Genomic DNA, 15,292 nt, shown 5'->3' on the forward strand with positions numbered 1-15,292 from the left:
CACATTTCCTAAATCCCTTATTTTACGGTTAACCGGAAATGTTTCCACTGGACATCCCTATACTTAAGAAATCATTTAGGTTATATTTGTGTCTGTTTGAAAGGGACAATTTAATGTCCCAGACAGCCTCGCCAAAGAATAATGTATTTTAAAGTACTTTTGTGAGTACTTGGCTATTCTTTACCAAACAATATATTGTGTCTATGGGAAAACATAGTCATTTTAGCTGCTTATTTATTTATATGCCGAAACACTCTTTATTATGTTGTACAATGTGCGAATTTGTTGAATTTAATTAATATGCTTGTCACAGCTTTTACTTTGTACTTGAATCACATTCTGAAAGTTTGCCCTTTTGGGCCGTACTATATTGGGTAATATTAAGTCATAATTTTCATTACTTAATCACCCTCTGGTTTTTAGTAATGTTCCTTCTAATAGTAAGTCCGTTCTGGACAAATGGATTAACAATACACATCATGTGCAAATGACCTGAATAAGATAAGTACCTGGAATGTAACTCAATTGGCCAGTACCTGTCATGATATGCCCTTGCAGAGGTATTATTAGCCACATAATGAGATACAGATTTACATGTTTCCTCTAGTTGGTTTCACTACGTTTATTACTATATACAGGGATTATTAAGCATTCACAATAAATAGGCTCATTACTTGCTAAGTGTAACTGTTTTATTTAATAGAGCCTGAACATGTCGGCTGAAGGTCAAAGAGTAGATGACAGCCCAAGTACAAGTGGAGGCAGCTCAGATGGAGACCAGCGCGATGGGATTAACAATGAACAAGATCGAGAAAAAGTTCAACCTAAGAAGAAAGAGGGAAAGATTTCCAGCAAAACTGCTGCCAAACTGTCCACTAGTGCCAAAAGGTAGGTTTTATCTGAAATAGACACATCTTGCTTGGGGATACAAATTCTGTGGTTGAGCACCATCTTCTCATTTTTGCGATCTCTTGTTTGTGGAGTACCCTACATGGTGCCTGGGATTCTGGTAAAGCATTTGTAACTTGTAATGGGGTCAGCTTAGTTTTCAGGATGTTAAATAAGTACCTTTTTAATGTAGCTTTTTTTTTATGCACATTAGTGTACTGGACTTGAAAGATGCTGCCTCACCTGAACTAATGTTCAGGATATAGTCTTAGACCTTTATCACAAGTCCTGTAAATATGATTTTTATTTCTTAATTCATCCACATTTAAGCATGGTTAGCATCTGTTTGATCTAGTGAATGAGTTGATCACTTTTTATATTTTAATTCCATGATTTAAGCCTTAAACCACTTGTTTAATTGTCTATTGAATGTAATCCTTTGTAAGGTGTGAGACAGAATCAAAGGTTATATTTTTTCTGCGTTTTGACACCAGACTCGGCTTTATAAAGTTTAGTAAGAACATGTGTGAACCCACAGGGCAGTAACCCTACTGAATGCTCTTATATGTCTCATTTAGTGATTGATATGACAACATTTTTGAAAACATCTCACAGCAAGGTTTTTGTTTTTGCTAATACTGAAATAGCAGTGATAACACCTCGAGTGATCTTTACGTGTCTATTTTATCCAGTAATTATGTATTTAGGGTGTCTGTAGGTTAATCCGAATGTTAAGTAGTTTAGCTAGGCTCCAGGGAATACTTTTTCCAGAGGACCGACTTGTTTAGAGGCTGATCTTTTATCTGAAAACATGATCAAGAAACCTGTTCGGATTTATTTTACATTTAACCCCTTAATGACAAAGCCCGTACATGTACGGGCTCAAAATGCATTGTTTTCAATGGGTTTTGGGACCGGCCATTGTCCTTAAGGGGTTAATATGACTGGGTGACTGCCTAAATCATCGGAGCACTAGTAGCGTCTAGTATCAGCACTTGTTTTATGAGGAAACAATTAAGGCAATGAAACATAAAAAAGTACTCTTCATTAAAAAAAAAAATCTTCTTCTCGACTATTCCCAATATCTACAGTGAGCGAGGATTGTCCTGACGTCCCATTGCATTTGACATACCATTTTAATAGGTAAAATAGGTACGCTTTATTCTTTTATCATTTTTCGACTTGCTAGATCTGTTGTTTTTTTTGTTTTTTTCTCTATGCGCTACAATTAAAATTTCAGCGTTCCAATGGTGGAGAGGCAAGAACGGAAAACATTGTTGAAAGGACCAGTTGATAACTTTTTCTGTAAACTTGGTATTATAGAGGGTATATTTCAATTGCCCCATTGAATAATGTATGCTGCTCACTTACCTTTTCTGTTCTTGCTGCTGTAATTTAGCAGATAAAACCATTTCTGTGCTTCCGTTTCCTGCTGGCAGTCTTGTTGTCGCACTATAAGCGATAGGATCCATGCAGCTGTTTGTGACTCGCAACTCCCTTTTGGATTTGTTAATTATGGCATTTAAACCTGAAGTCTACATGTATCTCAGGAATATATTATGCATTGCTTGTCGGGATGCGCTACAAACCAATGTTCTGTGTTCAATTATAGAAAACCTACATTTAGGTTGAACTGGTAATTTGAAATTATAAGACAGCAATTGGTCGTTTCCTTGAACAGATCTTTCATTTTGAAACTGAATACGACTTTATTGCTTCTGTGAAGCCTTTTTTTTTCTCCCTCTAATGAGGAAGAATGGTTCTCTCTGGAATGTTTCACAGTCATTGGGAAAATAGGTCCAATCTGACTTATAACAGAGGTAAAAAATCTGCATTAAGTCACATGAAAATCATAACAATGTTTCTAAAGTAAATAATAAAAAAAAATTTCTATTAGTTTGATCCATTTGGAAAACTTTAGTAAATGAATTTGGCAGCTGCACCATGCTTTCCTTGATGGGAGTATAATGGGATCTTATTTGGTCCTTTCACTACTGATCTTAATCTGTAAGATTTATAATAATGATTTATTCGTTTTCTCACCGTCTTCTTCTATCTTTTTCCCACCGAGATCCGTTTTTCAAATGGGATTAAATATTTATAGGCAATTACCTTGTATTTTTCAACAGGCACACCACTTTTTATATTAATACCTATTTTCTCAGCAGAAATAGGGAGCGATGTATTTCGAATTGACGAAAAAGTATACGTATTTAGTGCACGTTTCTTTCCTGATCTCTGTGAAATACCTTAAAGGAACAAACATTTTATACAACTGCTTATAGAAAGTTGTTTTCTTTTTTTTTTTAATTATATATAGAGGTTAAATAAGTATCCAGGTCATATTGTAAGGCAGTGGTGAAAGCAGTCATCCTCCAACTAAACACATTAATTGGGCTTGTATTCTTGCATGCTTCCCAAATAAATATGTAGCAGATCTGGTATTTTACTATTTCCTCTGAAGGTTTAATCACATAAACACAGCAGATAAACCTTTACGAGTTTCTTATGACAACGACCAATCAGTGCCTGCATTGTGTCACATGACAATTTAGTGTTGCCCCCCAAAAATGGTAAACGAGACAGAACTCTATTTGTGGGAAAGTTTTGGTCTTTCAGAAGTTTAGTTGTTGGGGATCAGAGAAGCAAAGCATGTTTACATCACTGTACCGGTCCCTTTACTATCCAAGCAGTCAGGTGTATCCACTAACTTGGAGTTTGGGGGACTTTGTTGTTGAGTCTTGCGAGGGGTTGCCCTTTAGCCAGTTAGCAAAATGATTTAGCGGCCGATAACGCCTTGTGCTGCTGTCTCGTATAGCATGCTTTTCCATGTTCTTTCACTAAACCAGACATATATAGGTGAGTTGAATGTTTCAACTCCATGACTTCACTATGCACTATGGGACTTACCCCATTAACTTTCTCCTATAAGAATGGCTGAGCTGCCTTGCATAATACGCAGTTAAATCAATGAGTTGTCTTTCAAAGAAAAGCCCACCTGCATTAATTATGCCTTATGGAGGCTAGCTCAGCTTTTCTTGCTAGAGAAAGTCACTGGAGTTGACACTTTGTAATGCACAATGAATCGGCGAGTCGAAATTTTCAGCTGACCTGCAAATTTACAGCTTAGGGAATAGACCTCAAATTCTCAGTTTCAGCTTATGACAATAATGTACTTGTTCCATTGTACAGAGCATCAAAGAATGTTAGTACTATATAAATAATATATAACTTTAGGTCATATGTGAAAAAGAGACGTCTCAATGTATTCTTCATGATGAAACATTTCATAAATAAGATACACAAATGTGCATTAGTGCTGCAATGTAATAATACCTTAGCAGTTTCATTTCTAGCACAGCGGATGTATACGTGCACAGTTTCTTGAACTTAGCAAGTTGTGGCAGAGGGGAAAATCTAACTCTAGCCAACATGATCCTTGGAGGATTTCAGTTTGGAAGAAAAGCTCTATTTGCTTCTCTTAAAACCTGAAAAGTGACAAGTTCTTACAATTTCCTGGGGTGGACCTATGGCTGCTTTGGTGCTGTTTTCTTCTGCAGGTGTAGCACAGTAAAAATGGTCTAATCCTGGGAATGTTCCCGATTTCTATGCATGTGTATGTGAAAGGAAGCGTCAAATCTCAGATGACTAAACTGTTCCAATTTAGAACATTTCTGCTGGACTATAAGTGCAAGCGTTATTGAATCTAATGCCAGTGTTCCATAGAACCTTTCCAGTATTTTGTCTGGTAAGCAAGCTATACAAATACACTATATAAAAGAAAAATATATATATCAGTGTAGGTATTAGGCTTGTGCAATCGGATTTGTATGAATTGCAAATCCGCAAAATGGATGAAAAAGAAGCAAAAAGCAACAAATTTTTGTCCAAACTTTGCGGGCTCTTTCTCACAAGTTCTCTCATACTCTCTGAATGTTTCCCTACTTTCTCTGCCAACCCCTTCCCCATCCTTGTTTTGCATCTCCGCTTATCTGTCTTGGATATTCTTGTTCTTTCTGCGGACATGCCCTCCCAGCGAACTTTCGCTCAATGGGAGGGTTTATTTAGAGGACCTCACTGGAAGTGCTGCCATTTCGCCCCAGTATGCCTGTGTAAACCTCTGCCAAAACAGCTGAGCTTTCTGTGACGTCCTCTCCACCCTAATTGGAGGATCGGGGGAGAGGACGTCACCAGAAGCTCCACCATTTGCCAGAAATAATCTTGTGTGAACTTCCTCCAAAATTTCAGAGCTTCTGCTGACGTCCTCTCCCCCGATTGAAGAATCGTTGGTCTCCAGTGATCACTGGTAGACAGCAAACCACATTTGAGTACCTTTTTAAGTCACAAAATAATACTCTCTGAAATATGTTTGTAAAACCTGAAACTAGGGCAAATTTGATTTTGAAACAATAGCGATAGTTCAGAGCCAAACTCAGCCAGAGAGATGTTCTTGGTCACCTGGGAGATTAAAGTATGAAACGGATATTTAAAATCGGTATAGAAGGAAAGAAAAACCGTGGGCAGTACCTTAAAATTAAGCCAGAGTTTGTTCTAGCTGCCAAATATTGATCTCCAAATCCGCTTATTGACAAGTTACTAGGGATTAGTGTAGATCAAGAAGAGCTTTCAAGATATGTTATGTATATACTGCTATAAACTTGAAAAAAAAAATGTATTTCACCAAGTTGTGTAGCTGTATTACCACTTAGCTAAGTGCTTTCTCAAGTATAAAGAGCAAGCCTTCTTCTGGAGCCACCCCAGTACTACAATTCGCTGCCACCACCAAGACTTTATAGCCGGGCGTCTTCGGTTACTCCAAACACAACAGAATTACAGTATACGTTACATTTATTTACATTACATTAACTAATATAATTCCAGCAGATTCTGTAGCTCTGTTACAATGAGTAGACTGATTTAAAATCACACAGGATATCAAACTGGTACAAAAGGAGAAGAGGACACTGCTCTTGTGAGCTGACAATCTAGTCAAGTGTAAATGTAAAAAGTCCTTGTGGGAACTTCAAATGGCAAAATTCCTCTTGAATTTGGTAAAAAGAAAGTTTTCTTTGGTATTCTCCAAGATACATACTAGAGGCCAATCTACATATATATGATTTATGACCTAGGATCGGTGTTTATAAGGACTGATGATCAAGGAAAATCCTGTGTGCCCCTGGATCAAAGACTACACAATAAAATACACATACTGGGCTTAACCCTTCGTAAACAAAGAAAGTGTTTTGAGGTTCATACTAAGTAGATGTATCATATTGATGAATGTCTAAATCTATTTTTGAACTTATGGGCAAGGGAAACGTTTTTTTTGACATAAAGAACCAGTATAAAACTGGAACTGTATAAGATAAAATCAACACAGTCACTGCACAGTGGTTGTCTACAATCCTGCATTAGAAACCCCCCTTATGACAGCTGCATCAAATTACAAAAGTATTAGTTAAGAATTCTCTTGTGTGTTATTTATAGAATTGTTGCAAATGTGCTATATTTTTGACCGCTTTATTATTGTCGATTTTTGCCGTAACGTTCCAGGTGTTATCTGTGCTCCATATTAAAAATGCGGTGTGAGAATAAAAAAAAGTCCTTTTTGTTCTTGTGCGTTCCACTGAACTGTTTTTTACACATTCCTGTGTATTTTATTTGGTTTATTATGATTATTATTATTATTCCTTTTTAGGGAATTCCCAGCCCTCCAAACCTTATGTTTGAATGACACTTAACGTGGCTTTGTTCCCAGAACTTGTCACAAGCCATTCATTTCAAGTCACCCAGTCTTGATTATGTTGCCGTTTGTAGAATATGCTTTCCCTTCGGAGAAGCCGCTCTTTACCAGATGTATTTGCATAACAATCTAACTGATGGCAGCAATGATAAATCAGCTAGATATTGTGACAAAGCTGATGAATTCAGGATAGGGGAAAGTGTTAATGTACGCAACTTTAATTACAGTATGTCTGTAAACATCTCTTACTAATAAATTTCTTATGAAAATGTAAGTGGTCGAGGGAAATCTTGTAAATGTCTAATCGTACCGATAGCCATCTACAACTGTGATTCAGGAATCATTCTTTGTATCGTAGCACAGGACTATTGATGTGCTCCTCATTGTGTTTTTTATTCTTTCTTCCTCACCTACCATAGAGAATACTATATAACATTGGTTATTACCGTTAGAAGGGATGGGCCTAGGGGCAGATATCATCAAACACTTTAGGATGTAAAAGGTCAGCTTTTAGTTTGTCTCATAAAATATTAGGATCCCAGCAATGGACAAACTGTGAGGATGTCTGACCTATAGGCTGGCTAGGCCTAGGGGCAGCACCCCCTGAGCTGCTTTAATAGGGGCCGATCACCCTCTTGGGCAATTGACCCACCTAGTACGCCACAGCTCTCAATGAACCAATTGGGGAGATGAGAGATGTCCTTTTGAAGCCAGTCCATTTATACCGCACCATCTCCTAGGGCAGAGCATCAGCATATGATGTCATATCCTAGTGTTCCTCTTGAAGAAGCAGCTCAGAGGAGGGGAAGGACCCCTTTCAGAAAGTTAGGAACCGGAGCACTGCTGTGGGTTAGGCCTAGGGCATTACCCTGTATATATATAGCAGTATGATTTACAGTACATAGTGAGGTTTGTTCAGCAGACTGATTAGACGTTTTCCAAAGAAAAACTAAGGACAAAGAATAATTTATGTTCTATTTTTAACATTCATTTATATTTTTACACGTTTAACAGTTTTTATAATTTGGCTGGCATATAGGCTTACTGCTTAGTTTATACACAAACATTTTAAATATCTACAGTCTATCTTATGAAAACAGACAGCAGTGGGTTAGAGTCCCCAATTCAGAACTGTAGTAGACAAAATAATTATGCAGCTAATGATCTAGTAATTGGCTCTGTTTCATTCTTTGGTATTCTTGTTCATACAACAGATTTCTCAAATTGGGGAACACGTAACTCGTCTTTTTCCAGTTATGTTTATTTAGCATGTTATTTATAGTATATATCATTTTGTTTGTTTTTCCTTGGTTGCCTGGATTTCTGGATTATTTTATACAAGGGCTTCCATTAAATTGGGACCACACTGCCTGCTGGTTTATTATCTAGGTATAATTAATCTTAGAGAATAGAAGGTCCAAATATTAACTGTTCTTCTACTGTGAGTAGAGAGGGAGTAGATCCCCAAGGGCCCATACACAGAGAGAGAAGGAGGCATTTTAGCAGGCTGTGGCTTACACTCCTCACCATGGATGACGTCCAGACGTAGGTCTTTAGCCTTATTCACCCGTATCCTAGGGCCCCGTATGCTATAAAGTGGTTCACTTTTTTTCTCGGTTACCCATTTAATTACTTTTAGAATGTAAGTGGGGTCCCCATAAGCTCAGCATTCTTGCCAGGGATTTTGTAAAAGTGCTATTCTTGTCATCTAAGTGCATGTGCACATTTTTTCAACATACTTCAATCTGAAATATATTACTACACACTTCAGTAACTGATCTTTTCTAAATACTTGGTGACCCTCTCTATCTATATATGCCTCATAAATTGCAGAGAAGAATTTTCCGAGTTTAGCTGTATTGTGTGAATCAACCATGCATGGATTTTTTTTATGTAAGGATACCTCTGGTTTAAATTTTCCCTGGTTATAGGACTTAGAGTGGTAGCTTTTAATAAGTTTTTTTTTTCTTTCTATTTAATGTTTGTAAAAAGTCACCATCCAACCGTAATTGCCAAGATTTAAGTAATGATAATTATTTCTACATTTTCTTTAATATTTAAGAACGGAATTACTATTGTAAATATTATATTATATTATGTGCAGTGCGCTTATATGAACAAAATGCACTAGTTAGTAGACCTGTAGTAGTCTGTAGTGTCATTTGTGGTCTCTTATCCTTGGCTCTACCTAGGGTTTTTGAGATGTTAGGATTTAAGGAAGAAAATTAGTGTAACTGTAATTCTCATAATTCTAAACCAGACGGATTAACTCTAAACTAGACTTCTTATGTGCAGTTAAATGGCGGATGAACTATGGAGTAACTTGTTGGCTGTTTGAGGTGTTGAAACTTTAAGAATGAGCATATCAAGACAACAGTGACTTTTTTTTTAATTCTTATTATTTTTAATTTATATAAAACCAACAATTTACACAGCACCTATATATCCAATGGGTGGGACAAAACTAGAATTGATAGGCTTTTTATTTTAAACTTCAGTGCAGTAACTTCATCTATAGTGATGACCTTCTCGTCATATAAGGTTTGACTGTGTATAACAGCTTGCTTTACAATTGAGCCAGAGGTTCCATTAAATGAGTGTACAGTGGAGGTTATAAAGGACAAAGCTGGTAAAAGCAGGAACAATCCATTAGTTTCTATGGTGACATCATGAATTTTCCCTCTTTGCACTAGACATGCTCTTTACATGCCACCCCCACTGTTCTATATTTACAAAGAGTCATTTAAGAGCAAAGGCTTACATGTACAGAAAAAAAAACAAATTGAAAGCCAGTTAAAATGTCCTGTCTGGTTATTCCAGACTCAGAGAATTCTTCCTATTTGTTGATGATCAAATAGTTGTATGTCACACAAAACATGTATGTAACTAAAATATGGGGCAACGCTTGACGTATGTTAGCATGATTATGGGCATTTATCCCCAGAGGTCTCTTCTTGACATTAGCTTCTAAGCATCCGTATTTACGGATGAACGTCTCCACGATGTATGACTTGCTTATCTTATTTGTAATATATGTATATATATCGCATTTTGAGAAGTGCAGATAAATATAACATTATTTTGTTTTTTCTTTCAAGAATTCAGAAAGAGCTTGCAGAGATAACACTGGATCCTCCTCCTAATTGCAGGTAAGACCCAGTTCCTTCAGAGTTTTTTGCTGGTAGCATCAATTAAAACCTCTCTGATTACAAAGAAGGGAATAGCCAGCATAGAGTATTAAGATCGCATAGCCTGATAACGTTAACAGAATGCATATGAAATGCTGCATGCTGGTACCAATTACACGTTATCCCTGCTAGCATATCTTTCCTGATAGCTATTAAAATAAATAGCACCATTTGTATGAATGTACACATTGTAATAACATTGTGCCACCCAGCTGGTAGAAATAACAAGCTTTTCAAATTCTTTATATATATATATATATATATATATATATATATATATATATATATATATATATAATACGTTGATTTCAGGTTTGTTAGTTATATATCTTCTTTAATGGAAGCGACCATCTAAAATTCCATTTTACAGAATTTATGTATGTTAACGCATACCAAAAATATTATGGATGTATAATGCTTGAAATTGTATCAAACAAAAAGGTTTTTTTTTTATGAGCCTTTAACTGGCAGAACCCACCCCCCATAACTCAGAGGTTTATAACCGTGTTGTGTTGGTAATTTGAAGTACATCGTTCAATAATGCATCACTTGTGTCTTTCTCTTTTTCTTGCCATGTTATATTAAGATGAAAGGCTAAATATTTATTGTGTGTCAATTATCCAATTGCATCCCAGGAAGTAGATCTAGAGTAGATGCTTTTATGTGTATAAGCTGATTCTGTTTGGTCTGACGATAAAATACTAACGCTTTATTTTAAGCTCTAAATAGAAATGTTCTGTGCAAGGAAGTGACCTTTTTAGTAATTGCCTTTGATGCATATTTCAGTTTGAGTGGATAAACACTGCGCTCTGTAGATAAAACTTCATTTGCAGGGAGCACAATGTGTCCGTTTGCATAGTGCTGTCAGCCCAAATTCTTGTAATTTCACAGTTTTTCTTTTTAGTCGATCGCTAATTTGTACAACATCATTTTAAGAATGATAGTTTTACTCCTGCAGTATAAAGAAAATAAATGTAAAGGAATGTTCTTTATGACATCAGCGATGACATCCTTTGTCATGAAAGTTCATACAGAAGTATTTGAGTTTTTATTTAGCGTCAGCAGATTTGTAGCGCTGTAAGAATAGGGGGCAGTAAAAATATTTAAACAGTTTTTAAGATTCCTAATAACACACATTAAGACATATTAGTACGGAAAGAGAAGAGGACAACGCTCTGATGAGCTTCCAGTCTGTTGGGTGGCAAGGGCAATATGGAGAATTATGTGTTGAGATCTTGCAGGTAGTAATGACGGATGGCCTGTTAATTTTGATGGTATAAGGATGGTAGGTTGTTTACTTCTATACACTATATTCTCTGTTGGAGAAGCTTAAGTCCACTGCCTTTTGAATTATGTTGCTGCATAACTTATTACCAAGTAATAATTTAGTTATTGCTAAGTATAAATATATATGTTTTGCTAATCATGGTATAATGCCGGAAAACTGGCTCAGGGAGGTAAGGGTAAAATGCCAGTAAAATTGCCCCTAGGGCATGACCCTAACACTTTATACTTTGAAGGTATGTAGGTTTTTTGCCGTTAATTTAGCTTTAAAAAAAACTGTTAAAGCCGTTACTGAGCCCACAATGCAATGACATACTGCGTTACTTAGTTGCAAGTCTTTCTTTGGGTATGTATAACTACACATGTGTATGTATATAAAGTGCTTGTGTACCTAAGGGCTCATGTACGGGGCAGCATGGTTATTGTGGGGGCTGAGGTATAGCACAGCTCACTATCTCTCTAAATAGCTATCCTTACAATGGCCGGGCTCAGACTGCTTCTGACTTGCTGTGACCCGTGACCCCAGAGGTCATGTTTGTGTGCCCATCCCCCAGGCCATACTGGCCTCAAGCTGGTCTCTGTTGGTGGGGAGGGAAGCTGCTCTCATTGTGAATCCTCTCCTACTCAGGACACCGGCCCTTGCTGACGTACCCAAGTCTCTCCTAATATCTTTGTGTGCGCAGCATGGCAGTATGTCATATGTAGTCACTTATTTATCAATGTTATATTTCCATGACTATAAGAGACTAGATCAACACTCCAGACCTTTGCTGAAATTCTGAAAGAATGAGAGAAGGCGTATTGACTGGAAAGGTTGACATTCTGGGCTTCCACTGCTACCATCAAATAATTTATATTCATAAACTGATGGTGTGCTTTTTCATTTATAGCAATAGCACCGATGGTGGATTTTTGTCAACTGCTGTGATACATAATTTAACTGGAAATGTCTTGGCAATTAGATCGGATATCTAAACTCAGCCATGTAGCCAAGTGGTAATGTATGTGTTAAAAAAAATAAATATATATATATATATATGTATGTATATATATATATATATATATGTATGTATATATATATATATATATATATATATATATATATATATATATATATATACTTTCCAAAACATCTTGAAACAAAATGTCATACTGTATAGAGCTGATTGTAAACTAACTGTGTCTTTATAATATGCTGCTGATGAATTGCTGGTAAGCAACTTCAAGAGAACCCTCAAGGAGCATATTTGGAAGTATTGTTCTGCAGATGAAAGTATACATTATAAGCCATTTCAGAACAAATTGCTTTCCTTCCCAATAGAGATGGCGAACAAGCAGAATGTTGATGGAGAATGTGGAATATATATAGAGATAAAAAGTTAAACAATCAGGTGCCAGAGGCAGTGACTCGCTTCTCCATCCTAGGTAGAGCATTGTGCATGGTGGACTGCCAGATTCCCAATAAGCAGGATATTTGCCTGGACAGCCAATAGTAGGGACATAGATCTTGTTGTCATCAACTTTAACATGTTTATACCTGTCTTAGCATATTCAAAATGTGCATAAAACATAGATGCATAGAATTTTAAATTAGATAACCATTTGACCCACCTAGACTGCCTGTTTTTCCTGATGTAAGGACTCAGACCTTAATCAGTCCTTGAGCTTTGCTTTAGATTCAGGATATTTTTATGCTCATCCCATGCTTGTCGTTTAAATACCTATATTGGGAAATGCAATTTCAGGTGCAGAACGGTTTGTTTCTTGCAAGTCGAACTGTATTTAAATGTAATGTTACCTTAGATGCCTTCTTGTGCTAGATGAGGTTTCAGGAGACTGTCACAGCGGATACTATTACCCCAAGCTGTAAAGTGACAAGCCATCATATCTCAGCTGGGTTTGTTTGGTTAACACTGCAGAGTGAGGCCAATAGAAGTCGCGATGATTACATATTTCCTTAAATCAATAAGCTGTTATCAGCCTGCTTGCATTATTCCTTTCGCTGGCAGTTGTCTCGTTGTTTGGTATTTATAATCGTCTAGCTGACAATGCGCTGATCACAGAACAATGTATTGAAATGTAGCAGTAATATTGTGGCAATGGGGAAGGTCACTTGCTACTATCATTTATAATGGAAAGTAAAAAAAAAAATAATAAAAAAAACCCAAAGTGCTTATTTGTTCATTCATAACAACTGATTATGAAATGTATTCATGAAAGTTGCCGAATTGTCGCTGAATGTCTAGATCAGAGATTACTATTATACAGATAATGATGCTCTAAAACATTTACATAGTAATAGTGAGATTGTACAAAGACTTGAATTCTTTCCCCAAGGCATTAATGTTTACTTTGGCTTAAAGGGACACTCCAAATGCACGTTTAATGTATAAAACAGCTGAGAGGCCCTTTTTAATGTATGTGGCATCCCCCACTTGGCCCTTTTTCCTCATCCTCCCACCTTTGCCATGCAGAAGAAGTGTTCATCACATGATATACTAACTGCCAATCAACTCCAGCTCTGGCTCAGCAAATGTTGTGAAGGGTCTATTGGGGGTAGGCTACATGTGCGTAAAGCGCCCCTATGAATTTCAATGGGAAATTGTGGATTATTATGGATACAGTCTTATCAGGCTAGATATTATCAATTTTGTTTAGGTGTATCTATGTTGTTTTTGTTGTTTTTTTTTTCTTTGATGTATTGTTATACTTTGTATCTATGTCTCTGTTGTGACTCTTTTGATATGGGGGGGGCTGTCCCTTTAAATAATGTGGTGGAAAGGTGCTGTCTGAACCAGAAAAGTCATTATTGATTTCCAGCCTTTTCCAGGCAAATATATATAAGCTTCCTCGCTAGCACTAAAGCTAATATTGTCAAAATTCTTACTTTCCCTTTTTTGTTTTGTTTTGTTTTTACAGCAATACAGGTACCTGTTCATGGTTTAAAACAGCATTATTCCCTCGTATTTGTATTTAAATCGCATTTTTATTACAGTAAGAGAAAATATATTTCCAGTATACAGAGAAGAGCCATCACGCTGAATTATACTTTAAACAATATCTTTTAGTGTGATATTTCATGTATTTTGGCTTTATGGTTAGCAATTTATTAGGCTATTATTCCAGAAATATCTTGGCTCACAAGTCTTGAATTGCTTCCTAAAATGAAATTGCTCCTTTCACGTGTGTCCTTTATCTTGCAAGAATATGGGCTGTAGCTTTGCACCGGGACGCCTCTGTGTTTGGAGAGTGGAGGAATCTGCAAATGAATCATTTAGAACGTTCTGTCTCTGGCGAATGCCTTACCCGTGGTGATTCTCTGTTTATTTTGATTGCAGATGACAAGTGCGCCATTACTGTTTATATATTTTGACCGTGTGCTTGGGGTAGTGGTGGGGGAATCTGCTAAGATCAGCTTAAACGTACTGTTTACGGTTTGCTGTTAGCGTCAGCCCAGTCCTCAATGGCAAGTGTAAAGTACAAGCCTATGATTTACAAATGTCTGGCCCCGCGCCATGTCGATTGGCTGTGATAAGAGCTGACTGGGAAAACAAATGAAAAAGAACAGGTGGCTGCAATAGAAAGTTCTTAGAAAAGAAGTGTTCACTAGAATGAGACCGTACTATCCAATGGTTGAAAGGCGATCAAACTGTTTGCATTAAATGTTTATTTTTCATATCTACCAAACTAGAGACATTGGGATACATACGTGTAAGCATAAATGTGCAGTTATGGGGTGAAGTCACCATGGGAGTCAACAGAATGTTTGTTTGTATTGATTGCCCAATACTTGCCTAGGATTTCTTGTTATGCGTATGGCAGTTTAAGGGTTGTTGCAGCCTTCAAAAATGTGGTAAAAACAATAACTGAAAGTCTCAGAACTTCATGTTCCGTGAGTGAAAAGGTAACATTTGTCAGCAGATAAGGCCTATTTGGCCCATCTCATCTGCCCATTTTCCCAATACTCAGACCATAATCAGGTTTTAATTTTGTGTTAGATTAAGGATAGCCTTCATTCACGATATAAAAGTGGCACGACTCATGTATAGGTGTTTGTTGAGATTTTGTTGCAAAAAATGGTAAATTAAATAGTACATGGCCAATAAACTGTCTATAGGCAAAACATTCTTTCAAGTAACCCATCCCACCAGCTTTATCTTACTTTTTTTTTTTTCCCCTAAAATCAGTC

The 15,292-nt window shown here is 36.7% G+C and overlaps 1 protein-coding gene across 1 annotated transcript in view; it reads left to right on the forward strand.

Annotated features, from left to right (window-relative positions):
* LOC128496491 (ubiquitin-conjugating enzyme E2 E2) overlaps nucleotides 1-15,292 on the forward strand; it is a 107,788-nt gene that overhangs the window by 14,331 nt on the left and 78,165 nt on the right. Inside the window, exons 2-3 of the mRNA XM_053466143.1 lie at nucleotides 704-888; nucleotides 9,730-9,780. Coding sequence (XP_053322118.1) covers nucleotides 713-888; nucleotides 9,730-9,780 — 227 coding nt within the window. The 5' untranslated portion in view covers nucleotides 704-712. The remainder of the gene's footprint in view (nucleotides 1-703; nucleotides 889-9,729; nucleotides 9,781-15,292) is intronic.

The sequence above is a fragment of the Spea bombifrons genome, chromosome 5, assembly GCF_027358695.1.
Source record: "Spea bombifrons isolate aSpeBom1 chromosome 5, aSpeBom1.2.pri, whole genome shotgun sequence".
Taxonomy (NCBI): Eukaryota; Metazoa; Chordata; class Amphibia; order Anura; family Pelobatidae; genus Spea; species Spea bombifrons.